At 54.4% G+C, this 13,506-nt stretch overlaps 2 protein-coding genes across 2 annotated transcripts; both read left to right on the plus strand.

Annotated features, from left to right (window-relative positions):
• Positions 1 to 37: 37 nt before the first annotated feature.
• Positions 38 to 2,310, plus strand: COCSUDRAFT_67432 (hypothetical protein; the record flags this gene model as incomplete). The annotated part of the gene is made up of 6 exons (XM_005645068.1): positions 38 to 55; positions 222 to 319; positions 744 to 983; positions 1,110 to 1,254; positions 1,472 to 1,681; positions 2,086 to 2,310. The coding sequence occupies 6 exons, from the start codon at positions 38 to 40 to the stop codon at positions 2,308 to 2,310; spliced, it is 936 nt and encodes a 311-aa protein (XP_005645125.1).
• Positions 2,311 to 4,762: 2,452 nt separating this feature from the next.
• On the plus strand, positions 4,763 to 11,033 carry COCSUDRAFT_57726 (hypothetical protein; the record flags this gene model as incomplete). Its single annotated transcript, XM_005645069.1, has 11 exons — positions 4,763 to 5,220; positions 5,357 to 5,869; positions 6,620 to 6,695; positions 6,833 to 7,060; positions 7,210 to 8,106; positions 8,401 to 8,567; positions 8,986 to 9,106; positions 9,482 to 9,642; positions 9,951 to 10,110; positions 10,544 to 10,755; positions 10,970 to 11,033. The coding sequence occupies 11 exons, from the start codon at positions 4,763 to 4,765 to the stop codon at positions 11,031 to 11,033; spliced, it is 3,057 nt and encodes a 1,018-aa protein (XP_005645126.1).
• Positions 11,034 to 13,506: the final 2,473 nt, after the last annotated feature.

Genomic DNA, 13,506 nt, shown 5'->3' on the forward strand with positions numbered 1-13,506 from the left:
AACCTTCGCATCGCCAGATCACGGTGAACTTGCCAGCATGTGCGCCCTGCTGAAAGTGACTTCAGCCGAGATCTGTTGCCTATCTTGGCGAGCTCTCAGAAAAACCCCTTCGACTACAGCACCGTCTCAATCTGGCAGCTTTGTGGGCTCGGAGTGATGCATAGGCGTTCACGAAGGCCAAGGCATGAGTGAAGGGCTGCAGAATTTGTGGTACCGACCAGGATGACTCTCGAAACTCCAGTGTCGACGGTCCGGACAAGTCTGAGCGAGACAAAAACCGCTTGCCAGCTCTCGAGACCGGTGCCAGCGACCAGGCACAGTTGCAGGTACAGCAGCATAACATCATCCGAGATTATTAGCAACACCCGATGTGATCAATCTCATGTTCCGACAAAGAGTGGCCGAAAGCCCTTCGTGATCCCTTGAGATTTCCGAGACTGTTCTGTGAACAAGGCTCTCTTGTGGTGGACAATCCTGTTGCCAAATTATGTTATAATGCTCTCAAAGGCTCGAATATGAAACAGTTGCTGCTTTCGTGTGATCAATGAAAGAATAAGTAAACTCACTATCACAACTGGATCTGGTGTCACACAACTCCAGAGTGAGCAACAGCGAGCATCCTGATACAGCAGTCTCTTCTTGTCAACGCTTCAATAATATCCAGGAACAGAATAGAACAGATCGCGAGGTATTTAATCTATAAAGTAATCCTTTCTGAAAGCTCTGGTTGCCTGTGTCTGCAGTCGCCTGGACTTCACAGTCTATGCTGTGAACCGGCTACCATTCGTGAAGGCGAGCTGTCGCTCGTTGGAGGCGCCTCCATTGCACAGCGAGGGGGTGGTGCACCACCCATTCGTGGCTTTCTTCACATCCTTCTCGAGAGCAAAGGCAGCGGCGTGTTGGCTCAGCGAATGCGGGGAGGAAGTCTATGTGCATCGCTTTAGAGCCAACAATAGTGTGGAGGGCAAATGGCATCCCCTCAGGTGGGTGCTGTCAGTGCAAAATCAGTGCATCTTGCCACATCACTGACATGAATCTGTGGCAGGAAGATGTCGTTTACACCAGCAGATCTCCATTGCCTCTCATCTGACTGTGCTTGTGCTGGGCAGGCCTGGGCAGACCACCAACCATCCAACACAGATGTGCCACTATGCCTCGACCGGCATAGCCTTCAGGGATTGGCCGGTGCAGCGACAGCTTGCAGCCGACAGAAAGAGCGGCATGGCGCATAGGGAACCAATCAATGCATTCCTGGTGACCAGCATGCCCTCCCTGCATTCATATCAGCGATACAATGCTCTCTTGATACCGCAATTGCTTCTGATAGGCATCCAAAAGCCACATCACAGGATGCCGCTCTGCTGAGGTTTCAAAGACAGAGCATGATCCACAGTGACCAGGCTGGACATAGCACAAGAAAACATATTTGAGAGAAAAAGGGAAATGATGAAGAGAAGTTGACCGCGCCCAGGTGGGAGTGAACGCAGCGCCAGACGAGGCGCCTCAGTGGCGGCACTACAACTTCTTCACGGTGGGCGTGTTCACATCGGAGGTGCGCGCGAAGGCATGCGTGGCAGAGCGTGGCCATACAGCTGTCTCCATGTGTCCCATCACACTCAATGCGCCGCTCTTCCCCTGCCTCAGCTCTGCGGTCCTCTCAGCCCACCAGACCCGCCTCCTGGTGAGTCACCGTTTCAGTGCCACTTGCTCGGTTGAGCCACAGGAACTGCCAGATATCAGAGACCCATTCATCTTCTTCTCCTCTTGCTTTGGTCTGCCTGCCTCAATTAAGCGTCACATGTGGCAACATGCACGTTGTTGCTGCCCTGTGAGTAACCTGTTCAATGCAAGCTTGAGCAGCTGTCAGATGCTTCCTTCAGTGCAAGAAGTCACGTAGACTTCTGAGGCTGGGGAAGGTCCGTGTGAGCCTAGGAGACTTCTTGAACTTGAGGAATCACCACCCTGCATGTATAGGGGCAAGTGTATTGGTCTCAGTGCGGTGCTTACTTGCAATGGATGCCTCACTTGCCAAGGAAAGTACCTGCAAAGGTATGTTGGCATGTGCTGAAGCTGATTAGCGCGCAGGTGCGATCGGCGACGATGTTTGTGGATCACAGCGAGGACGCAGAGAGGGAAGGTGGTGTCATGAGCGACATCATGGCGCAGATCTGGGACCTTGTGCTCGACAGGCATCAGCACCCCTGCAAAGCCGACCCTCGCGCCAGCAAAGCAGCAGCGAGGCAAACACCGGAGCTTCTGTCAGAGGCAGATGACCTGTTGCTCAGCAGGGACAGTAGTGTGGAAAGCTAGCATCACAGGAGGAAATATGCAGACCAGTAGAGGGTGCGGGATAATGTGTCATGATGTGAAATAGCAAAACAGTTGTACTTGCAGCACAGCAGGCTCAGGGCCACAGCACTTCTTAAAGAGGAGACATTTTGTGATCCTCGTGCGCTCCCCAGCATTGTCAGGATCTCCTGTATTTTAGGCATCATGACAGAGGGCTGCCGTAGCTGAATGAAGCTTTCATTGGGCTAGAAGGCCGAACTTTTTGTGTATTCCTCTTTTATCTGATTGGATTCCTTGGATGGCTCAGCAGATTCTGCTGTACGTAAACGATCAGCTGGAATGACTGAACAATTGCTGGGATGACAGGCAGGTGCACTGCACAAGCTGAACGCCTGATGTGTTTAAGTCACCTTTGAATGACAACTTCTCTGGCTCTGATGTGCATGAACACATGCTCTGCAGCGTTCATGCAAGAGCATCTCTTCACACAGGGCTGTGGTTTACACACTACATGAGCCTTGGCGTCACCATCATTGATAGGACTTTTGGGATTGTGACAGATATTGAGAGCCTGCCTTTTGCACCCGGCTCGAGTTGGCTCGCAGGGATTGGCAGGAATAGCAATATGCTGTTGGCATGCATTTCAATGTTGAGGGATTGCATCCTAGCAAATGCAAGCTTTGCAGAGACTCAGTACCAACGCAGCGGTAGTGCAGAATGCACTTTGTATGTGTCCTCTTAATCTGTGACTGATTGCATTGTGGACCCATGCTTGAAAGGCATTCAGTTCACATTTGTTCAGTGCCGGTGGCAACCTGTAATCCTTAACGTAAAGGTTGGGCCCTTGAAGATTGGGCCTGTTGCAAGCTTGGGCCTGATGCAAGCTGTCACTTTGCGGCCCGCTTGGGAGGTACATGCTTGGGCACCGCAAGCGATGGGCCTGAACAATCCTTGACGCCCGCATTTAATTTGTGCTGTGAAAGTGAGACACCTCACACAAGTGCCACCAGTGGTTGGCGGCGGTGGCGTTGAGTATTGCGCGCGGCCCTGCCAGTGGTCACGACATGCAATGAAGTGGCCATAAAGTGGCCAGTACTGATGAATTGATCAAACATGCATGTGGTGGTCATGAGCGCACGCCTTTCAGGGCTGCATGCGCAAGCTGCCAGCCTTAGTGAGCTGCGCAGCCTGTGTGTGCATGTATAGCATGAGTTTGGCAAGGGGTGGGCTGACTGGCTTCAAGCAAGTCGCTGCGCGGCCCGGCCTGGGCCCTGGCCCGGGCAAAGTTCAGACACAGCCTGGAAGGAAGTAGGAAGAGCTCTCGAGGGGCTATATCTGACTGCAACACACTGGCAGCCTACCCCAGGAGAGCACGGGCAATTCCAGGTATCTCTGGGTCTGAAAGATTACACTATCCCTGCTCCAATTGCAAGGAAGGAAGGAAGGAAGATTACATCACTCCAGCCGCCTAGGGCTGATTGGATGAACTGGCAGCATCCAAATAATCAAAACAATCCATCACAAAATGTGCAACACCAACAATGTCCAACTGCCACATGAATTGCTGCATCGTCACAATGGCTGCACCAAACAGCCCAGGATATCTGTCCCGAACAGATTGCAAGGCAGGGCACTCAAACACAAGGTGGCGCTCATCCCCAATAACCTGCTGGGCACAACGCATGCACAAACGCTGGGGCCGGGGAATCCTTGCCCAGCGGCCCGAGACATTGGGCAGACTATGACAACCCATCCTGAACTTCAACAGTATACGCAAGCAACGGGCACTCAAAGGCTGCTGTAAGAGCTGGCAAGGTTGCCCACCATTGGCTGGGCAGGGCACCTCCTCAGGAGGAACGCCGCTCACCTGCCCTTCAAAGCCACAAGCGGGATTCTCCAAAGAACCGCCCTTCCACCCATAGAATTTTCTGTCAGATACTTCTACAGCGCGTCCATTTGCTCCTCATTATGTGCATCCTACAATCTAGGCATGTGTAACACACGCGTGGACTGCACGCAGTGCGTGCAGCACTGTTGAGAGCGTCTATCATAAGTAAGGTTGTCTACGCGGTGTCGCCTGCTCCCCTGTGCAGATATGACCAAAGAAGGGCTTGAAGAAGGAGAGCTTGAAGAGGGAGAGGTAATCGAAGATGTAAGATTCACCCCTTGCTCACACACACTTCACGCCTTCCCGGGAGTCACCAAGATCCTTGATGTACACCTTTCATACGGTTGCTTCTGCTATTGTTTCTTTCATTCACCTTCGGCTTGGTTGTTCTCTTGGATTCTATACAGCGCTTTCGATTTCCCTTACCAAGGTGGGAAAGAGGCAACCCTTTGATGACAACTCACTGGCCAAGCACTGTCTACAGCCCGCCCACACCTGCAAAGTATATTTGTCCCTGCGAAATTTTTTTGTCTTGAAATCCGTATTCATTGCATCCATGGTGAAAACAAGCCCGCTGACCCCCACATGCAGGCACCAATCCCAGGCCCTCGGTCGCCACCAGCAGCTCACTCAGCTGCGCAGACCCCACCTGATGGTTTCCAGCGCCCAGCCCCTCTTGAGACCCAGAGTGACCGCACCCCTGCCAGCTTTGCCAGCGGCTCATCCAGAGAATCAGCAGAGCCAGTCCCTGCCAGCCTCCAGACGCTAGAGCCGTCCCCAGCTGTGACTGGATGGCAGCAGAGGCCGCCCAGCAGGTTTGCACCTTTCACTAGCAGAGCGTCGCTGCTGCAGCACGTGCCAGTGCAGCCACAGTCCAGCGGCAGGAGCCAGCTATCTTTGTCTGATCAGACGACTGTGGAGCCCCGGCGCTTGCCCTCCTCCGGTGCGACAGCGCAGGCCACAGATGATCCGCCACACAGCGCCAGCCGCTCTGCCCGCAGTCCCATCGCACCAAGCAGGAAGCGTGAGAACCTGCGTGAAAGGTGCGCATTGCACCATCTTTGCAATTAATGCTGTGCCTCCCTTTCCTGAACTACCGTATATTTTCTTTGTTGTTTTTTGCCCCCTTAGAGGGAAATTGTAGTGGTTGGAATTAACTGTGGCCTGGGGACATGGCAGGGAGTTCAGAAAGCAGCAGGAGTCTAGCGCTCCTCCAGAGCCCAGGTCGCGTAGCAGCTCAGTAGAAGCAGGGCAGATCAAGGCAGAGGCGCTGCCTCTCACTGATGCCAGAGCAGCGCGCAGTAGATCCAGCCCTCGGGGCCAGGACCCGGAAGGCAGCGAGAGGGAGACGGGCAGGGGTGCAGCCGATGCAGGCCGCTGTAAGCCGCGAGATCGGCGCAGGAGCAGAGACGGCAGCGAGCCGTTGACGGTCGCGGAAGAGGCGGCCAGGCGGCAGCGGAGGGAGGCAGAGCGTGTAGAGTGGGAGCGGACACGTCTAGAAAGGGAGCGAAAACACAGGGAGAGGGAGGCGCAGCGGGAGAGGCAGGAAACGCAGCGGGCAAAGGAGAGAGCAGAGCGGCGGCATAGAGAACGGGAAGAGCGAGAAAAGAAAGAGTGGGCCGAAGACGCGACCCGGCTGGCCTCCCGCATCCACTCCCTCTGCGAAGATTGCACCATGAAGGAGATCATGACGTGCGCGGCTCTACACCCGTTCTTTTCCCTCTCTCCTTACACCCAAAAACCTCCAAATATCACCAGCACACAAGTCAAAGCTATGAACAGCTCCGAACAATCGCTGCTGCATTCCCCGACGACCAACCCACTTGGCATCGCTTCAGAGACTCAATACCCTCATCAGCAGCTGGCGGTCTTCTACTGGGAATTGATTCAGATTGTGCGCACCCTCCTGCAGGACCCTGATTGGTATCCCCTACTGCAAGTGGGTTGAATGAATTGAGTCCGGTATCAATTTACAGTCTGAGCAGGTCTGCTACAATTACTAATGAGGCAGCCCACATATACATGTATAAAGTCATCCTCGGCAATATCGATAAGCGTTGGAGAGCTTCACACTGCGTTACAACACCTGGAACCTCCCAAGTGTATATCATGCATGTACTCTTCTTTGTTGCGCACATCATGAGGAGCCTATCTGACATATGGTATCATCGCCAGCACTGCTAGAGCACACATGCCAATCAAAGCATCTGCTCCCTTTATGTCTGTCACAAAATGACTGAGCGTGCATTGGAATGACATGGTACCACCTGGCGGCTTGTTTGATACTAATCTCATGCGAAAGTGGCACAGACTACCCGCTCGATCAGGAGTTGCTATCGCTACAGGATATATTACAAATGTATCTCACTGCCCCACACAACATCGTACAGATGAAATGCTGAAAGGGCATGGCCTTATACACTTTGTGCCTTACATGCGCAGGTCACTAGACACCGTGGTCACAAATCTGCTGTCAGCTCTGCTGAAGCTCTACTCTATTCACAGGCTGCATAAGAAGGTCAGCCCTTACCACCTCCCGAGTACATCCTGTCAGCCCTGGCTATGTACATCTCGTGCTCATGAAGACGCCTCTCTATGTGTCTCAGACTGAGGCAGTCTCGTAAAAATCTCTTTTGGTATTATGGCCTGTTGCAGATGCGTGAGGCTGGGATGGACACAGACATCGACCCGGCAAAACTGGCGGCTGGCATCATGGAGGGCTTGCGGCAGCTGCGTGTGTTCTCACAGACTGGGGCCGGCCAGTCGGCGCTGCGCTCGCATGCCGAGGCTCGGGAGCTGGTGCGCAGCGCCATGCGCGATCGGCACGAGGCATTCACCCCCGCCCAGCAGGCCACATTGGAAGGCCTCGTCAAGGCATCCGCGGTAGGGCTGTCTGCCATCTGCGCCTCCACATTTACTTAATTTTTACTTGCAAGGTGTTCTCGAGTCTGGGGACTTCAAATGCTGTGGTGGTTCCCCTGCCTCTCAAGCCGTCAGGACTGAAGACCTGTATTTTTTGGCTTGCGAAACAGGTGTTCACTGCCTTTGTCAACGACGGGACTTCTCCGGTACAGACGCCACCAAAGGCGACCAACGCAGCGACCGGCGCAGCAGCGCAGCCGCCGGGGCTGTCCGGTGCCGCGCAGCCGCGCGCAAACGGCGTTGTGTCACCCATCGGCAGGCATGCCTCTGCGCCTCAGAAGCGGCAACAGGCGGGAGCGGCCGGTGCCAATCAGCCGACAGGCAAGCGCCAGCGATGGGAGGCAGCGCCTCAGCAGAACAGCGCGCGCCAGCTCAGCGCCGGCCCCGGCAAGCCGGGAAACGGTGCGGCTGCGTCCCGGCCGCCGGACTCGCCACCGAGCCCGCTGACGCCGCCGTCCAAGCCGGGGGAGGCTGAGCCAGAACGGGATGACATATCGATCTTGTCAGACAGCCAGAATCTGTACGCGGATGGCGCAGCCGAGCCCGGCGATGAGGCTGCGAGCAAAGCTCTAGAGGACTTCCTGCCGTTCAGCCCCGACACTCCCTCGGAGACGCCCGAGCGTGCAACCCCCGCCGTGCCGGGTGATGACTCAGCCACTGCCGCCTCCGTGCAGCCGGCATCGGCAGCGCCGGTGGCCGTCCCGGGGCTCCACGATGCCTCAGCGCCTCCGCAGCGTCAGCGCAGCGGCCAGCCCTCAGAGACAGCTGCCGCACGTGCTGCTGCAGGGGGCCAGGAGGGTGCCACTTCAGGGCAGCAGGGGGATGATGCAGTTGACAGGGGGTCAGGGGACGCGAGCACAAGTGGCCGGGCGCTCCACAGCGCATACCGGCAGGCCGGCCCGGTGGGCGCCCTGCTGCGGCAGCGGCGGCTGTGCCTCGTGCTGGACCTGGACCACACGCTCGTCAACTCTGCCAAATTCAGCGAGGTCGAGCCGGAGCACCTCAAGGTGAGCTGCCCTTGCAGACGTCATCTGTTACTTCTCAGACAACTGTATGTGAGCTATCAATCTGAAGAGATAGGATCCCTCTACACGTCAGGCATGGGGGACTCCTGGTTGCTCAGCGGATCAGGAGCAAGGAGAGAGAAGTGGTCACAATCGTACCGTTCCCAGCACAAGAGGAGTAGCAACCCTTTCAGCTGTGCTTTGCTGTATAGATTCAAAGCGCACTGTCTCAATGCATGATGTTTACCAGTTGCCAATGCGTCAGGAATCTAAACATTGCGTCGTGTGCTGTGCCAGCTGCTGGAGAGGCAGCTGCAGCGGGAGGCGGCGCTGCCTGCGGAAGAGAAGCGGCTGCACCGGCTGGACCGCATTGCGATGTGGACTGCGCTGCGGCCGGGCCTGCGCCAGATGCTGGCGGCTGTGGCACCCCTTTTTCAGCTCTGGATCCAGACCAACGCCAGCCGGTGAGCGCCTCGCCCGTTTACCTGTGTTGCCCGGAATATTGCTCCCCACAACGCCAATCAAATTTATCTTTTTGCAAGGTTTTGCGCCCCTTGTGCCAAGTGCACCCTCCGGACGAGACAGGGTGGCTGTGATTGATCCCACTTTGGACCCCATTCATTACTTCTGTGAATCTTTGCATTTCTTGTGGTTCCAAGCTGATTACTTGCGCAGCTTGCAAATACTGTGTGCAATTTTTCTTGATCCCTATATCATCAGATTGCTCAAGCCAGGCCTGCCTGTTACATATCTCTGCTATGCAAGCCCAAAATCGTTGCCCCATCTAGAGGTCATCTGAGTACTAATGACCAGAGGAATGCATTGGTCATGAAATGTCCAGACTCTCAAACTCCAAATCTCACTGTAAATGGCTGTGGCCAGGGCGTACGCGCTGGCTATGGCAGAGCTGCTGGACCCCACAGGTGAGCTCTTTGGGCAGCGCATAATCTCCAAGGGCGACGACGGCTCCGCGCTGATCAATCACAGCAAGCGCCTCATGCAGGTGCACCCATTACTCGTCCCTGCACCAATACTCATCCCTGCCAGCACCTCTGCCCTGCATTTGTGATTCTCTCTGTATTACTCCCCTGCGCCAACAATAGCACTCAGTCAACTTCTGACACAAAGAGAAGACACATTGTGACAGCTACTGGTCACAATTAACTTGACTAGACAAAGAAGTCATCACTTGTCGTTACATTTTAGACCTGTCGGGAGCCACCTGAGGCTCATTGTTCTTGTGGGCAGTCTTCCACCGCCCATCTGAATGTCACAAATCTCTGATGTGTCTGCACTCTGTCAAAATTCTGGCAAATCTGAAACTGTTCCGGCCCAAAATTTCGCCAAAAATCTCAGCATCAGGACTGGTGTGGAGCAGGGATTGGAGGAGTGCGAGGCAGTGTGCATCATAGTGGATGACTCGGACGATGTCTGGCGGCACCATGCGCACAACCTGCTGCACGTGGAGCGCTACACCTACTTCCCCTCCTCGCGCCGCCAGCTGAATCTGCGCGGGCCCTCCTTCCTCGAAGCCCACAAGTGGGGGCCCTTCTTGCCTGCCCCATGCACATTACTCATGCCAATTCTGCACCCCACTTGGAGGTCAAGGAGCCCTGACTGCGGCTGGCTTGTCGACAAACATCCGGTCAACCTGTGTCTTGAGGTGAATTGAGCTCAAATTGGACGTTCGTTACCTCATCTCCCTTGGGGGATCAGCCCTGTTCGGAGGGCCCTTTACCAACACTAGAGACGCCAGAACAAGCATCAGGGAGATACTCTGTATTGGACAATACCATATTCTACTGAGAATACTCATGCCGAAACCCATGCCACCTTGCGTGCTGCAGGGATGAGTGCGACAAGACGGGCATTCTGGCGGTGACACTCGGCGTGCTGCTGCGGGTGCACATCGCCGTCTTTGCCGCACTCGACGCGCCGCCGACGGCCGGCATCCGCGAGGAACACCATTGGGACGTTCGTCATGTGCTCGGCCTTCTGCGCAAGCAGGTGCCGGGCTACAGCTAAACTCTCTCAACCTTGCACTTTTTCCCCAAAGCCTATTCTTTTACAGGCGCTTTTATCCTCAAGCCCGCACGTGCTGGGCCACTTCTTTGTGTTGTCTTTTTGTCCGAGCCCACAGGCCAAGCAACACACACACTTCATCTGTCTCCTTTGAGTGCGTCTTGCACACATTGTTGTGACTTCTCAAGGCCAGAATGCAGGGTCTCCAGACCAGAAAACGTCTACTCCAGGCCATTCTCATTAACAAAGTTGCACTGCTGCCCCTCCCCTCCCTCAAGGCAACTTCAGAGTGCTCAAGGAGCCCAGTTGGTCTTATTTTTTCGGTTGTCAGGACAGCCCCTTTCCCTGACTGCCACAACTGCGCGTGGGCCCTCAATGAGTCATACACCGGAGCTGACTGGCAGCCGAATCCGGGCAGGTGCTGCTGGGGGTGCGGGTGCTGTTCTCCAAGGTGTTCCCTCTGGGCCAGGCGCCCAGCGAGCAGCTCTACTGGAAGCAGGCCGAGGCCTACGGCGCCTCCTGCACCAGCCAGCTGGATGAGCATGTGACCCATGTGGTCGCCCTTTCGCGAGGCACCCACAAGGCTCAGTGGGCGCTGCAAGCCGGCAAGCACGTTGTCTCGCCCGCCTGGTGCGCGCCCTATGTATACAGCCCGCATGCACAAAATCTCAGGGGGTTAGAAGATGATGTCACCCTTCCAACCTGTCTAGCATGGCTGCTGCAATTGCATTTTCAGCTTTAGAGGGGCTGAAATGCCTGTCCAGACTCAAGTGCTTCAAAAGTACCAGTTGCTGCTGTCCTTCAAGGAGGGGCTTCAGTAAGCAATTTTTGGCCTGGCTTGCAGGTTGGAATGCTCCTGCACTTTGTGGCAACGAGCAAAGGAGCGCGCGTATCCAGCTCCGCCTTGAAGCAGCAAATACATGTACCAGCAGCACATGCTCATCGACACAATTGTGGCACTGCAATTCACTCCTTCTCTTTGCACTGCGCCGCCCTCCATTGTGTCAGGAGATTACGCGGGAGTGGACACGTGAGGAGCCACCAAAGCAGCAGGTTCCCCAGTACAGTGATCTGCAAGGGCAACACCCACACGTGTGCACCAAAGTGCTACATAGTGTTTTTTTTGTAGAGGTGTAGCGATAGATAGTGATAGACCTAGATTCTCAGATTTCAGCAAGGAACCACGCCAGCTCAGCATGGCCACGTTCATCAGCACCAGCTGCAGCAGAGGGTACAGTGGAGCGAAGTTGGTCCGCGCAACCGTGGCTACCTCACTCAGCACCAGCAGGTGGCTCGATTTGCTCACTGGAATGAACGCTCCCGCTGAGAAGTGAATGTTCAAGATCACGAATTAAGTTGAACTGGAGAAGACAATCCTTGTCCTTATGTTTTGATATGCCATCTTGCGAGTGCTGAACGCGCTTCGATTCAAAAGCTGGTTGCCCTTCCCCCATCGATATGTATTGTCGATATGTCTGGGCTTCTGATCTTCGAAGATCCTGCTTGCATGCCGAAGCGAACGGCCAGAACTCTTAGCCCTTTAGAACTCCTCACAGACCCCTCCATCTCTGATTGTACAAGAATCCCCACGCAAGTCAGTGTATGCCGCAGTCAAAGAGGAACCACACTTCTAAGCCGAAGGATGAGCACCAGCGGAAGTTACACGACGTCTCCGTAACAGCGTAACGCTCGTCCGGATGTCATTCTGGACACCTTTAAGGCTTTCCGACACTGTGCAAACGCAGCGATGGTGACTTGGAGTCAGTCTGGCAAAGGATACATCCCATTAGATATAAACTCTGTCCAAAAGCTTGCAATTGCATCGGGCTTTGTGTTCGAAGGGGAGCATGATCTGGCGAAAGTAGCAAATCTCGGAGGTATCATCTTAGACACAGCCCATGAAGTCCTTTTCGCAACATGCAACTCAAAATACCCGCTTACTTTAGTGATGTAATCAAGAGAGCTTGTTGCTACCTGCAGCATTCTTCCAGTACTTCGGAGTCACATCTCTTTCTGCCTTCAAGAAGCTCTTCTATACCTGCCGTCTCACAGAGAACGGAAGAGAAGATACCCAGGGTGATCGCCTGATGAACAATCAATCTAAATCCCTTTTGCGTGCCAGCTCCTTTGCATGAGACAATAATGTCCTTCCCTACGCAGAAACATCCAAATGGGTCCAGCAGTGCCTCGAAGGGGAACACTTCGTGGGTGAGACCTCAGATCTCGCTGAAGGAGGTCTCAGGCATGGACTAGGTAGACTGCAGTACCAGGTAGCAAATCTAAACAATCCCTCCAGTGTCGAAATTTAATCAATCAAATCACATTGCTGACCCTCAGTAACACGCCTATGCATATGTCAGGTGGGCACAGGCAGCGCAGTGTATCTCGGCCAGTTTAAGAATGGAGCGAAAGAGGGATTTGGCGTACTCATTGCCAGTTCCGGGCACAGATATGAGGGGCAATTTCAGGACGATGTGATGTGTGGGCATGGTGCGCTCGACAAGCCTCTATTCGAATTCATAATAGCAGCATGAGCAATGACTGGATTCGCACCCATTGTGCACATTGAGTTCCTTTTGGGGTGTCCCATGCGACCCTCTGTGACACTGTCCCATGGTGAAACCAAGATTCTAATGCGTCAGGTGTCTTTCTGTATCCAAGCAGCACGGCGCAGTCTGAGAGGCCTGCCAGGTTTGAGGGCTCCTTCAATGGGAAGCCGAATGGCAAAGGCATCTACACCCTTTGCAATGGGAGGCAGGCATGTCCCCCCCTTATCTCTTACTCTCTTTAGTGACTACAGTTAAGTCTCCACTGGGACTCTTAGTACTTGAACATGCGCATCTCAAGGTCATATCTTTTACCAGCAAGGGATCAGATCTCAGGACTGAGCAGCTGTGGCTAAATTCAAGAGCTTGTGGAACTCATCACAGCTCCATGGCACAGGAGCATGGGATATACAACGGCACCACGAAGACGGGGGACGCTGATATGCTAGCCTGCACCTCTGCGGCTGCTTTAGCACGGCGGCATGCGGAGGCAGCACAGAGGGTGCAGCGTCAAGTGGAATCAGAGCTGAAGCGTCACAGCAAGACCACACTGCTAATCGAAGCACCAAAGCTGGTATAGCACCGAGACATGAATTGTCGGTCAATATAATGGACCTTCCGGGATGTGAAATATCTTTGTGACTGCAGCAATTTCAGTGCAGACAGGGCCTTAGTAATCTTGGTAGCCCTCTGAGAATGCCCAGAAGCCCAAGAGCAAATTTCTGCTATGGTACCGGTGATCACCACTGACAGTAATCCTATCCGGTGTAACCCGGGAAATTAGGGATACAGTACACGCCTGAATGGTTACATGTTGACCTTCTCAACACATAGC

The sequence above is a fragment of the Coccomyxa subellipsoidea genome, assembly GCF_000258705.1.
Source record: "Coccomyxa subellipsoidea C-169, whole genome shotgun sequence".
Classification (NCBI taxonomy): Eukaryota; Viridiplantae; Chlorophyta; class Trebouxiophyceae; family Coccomyxaceae; genus Coccomyxa; species Coccomyxa subellipsoidea.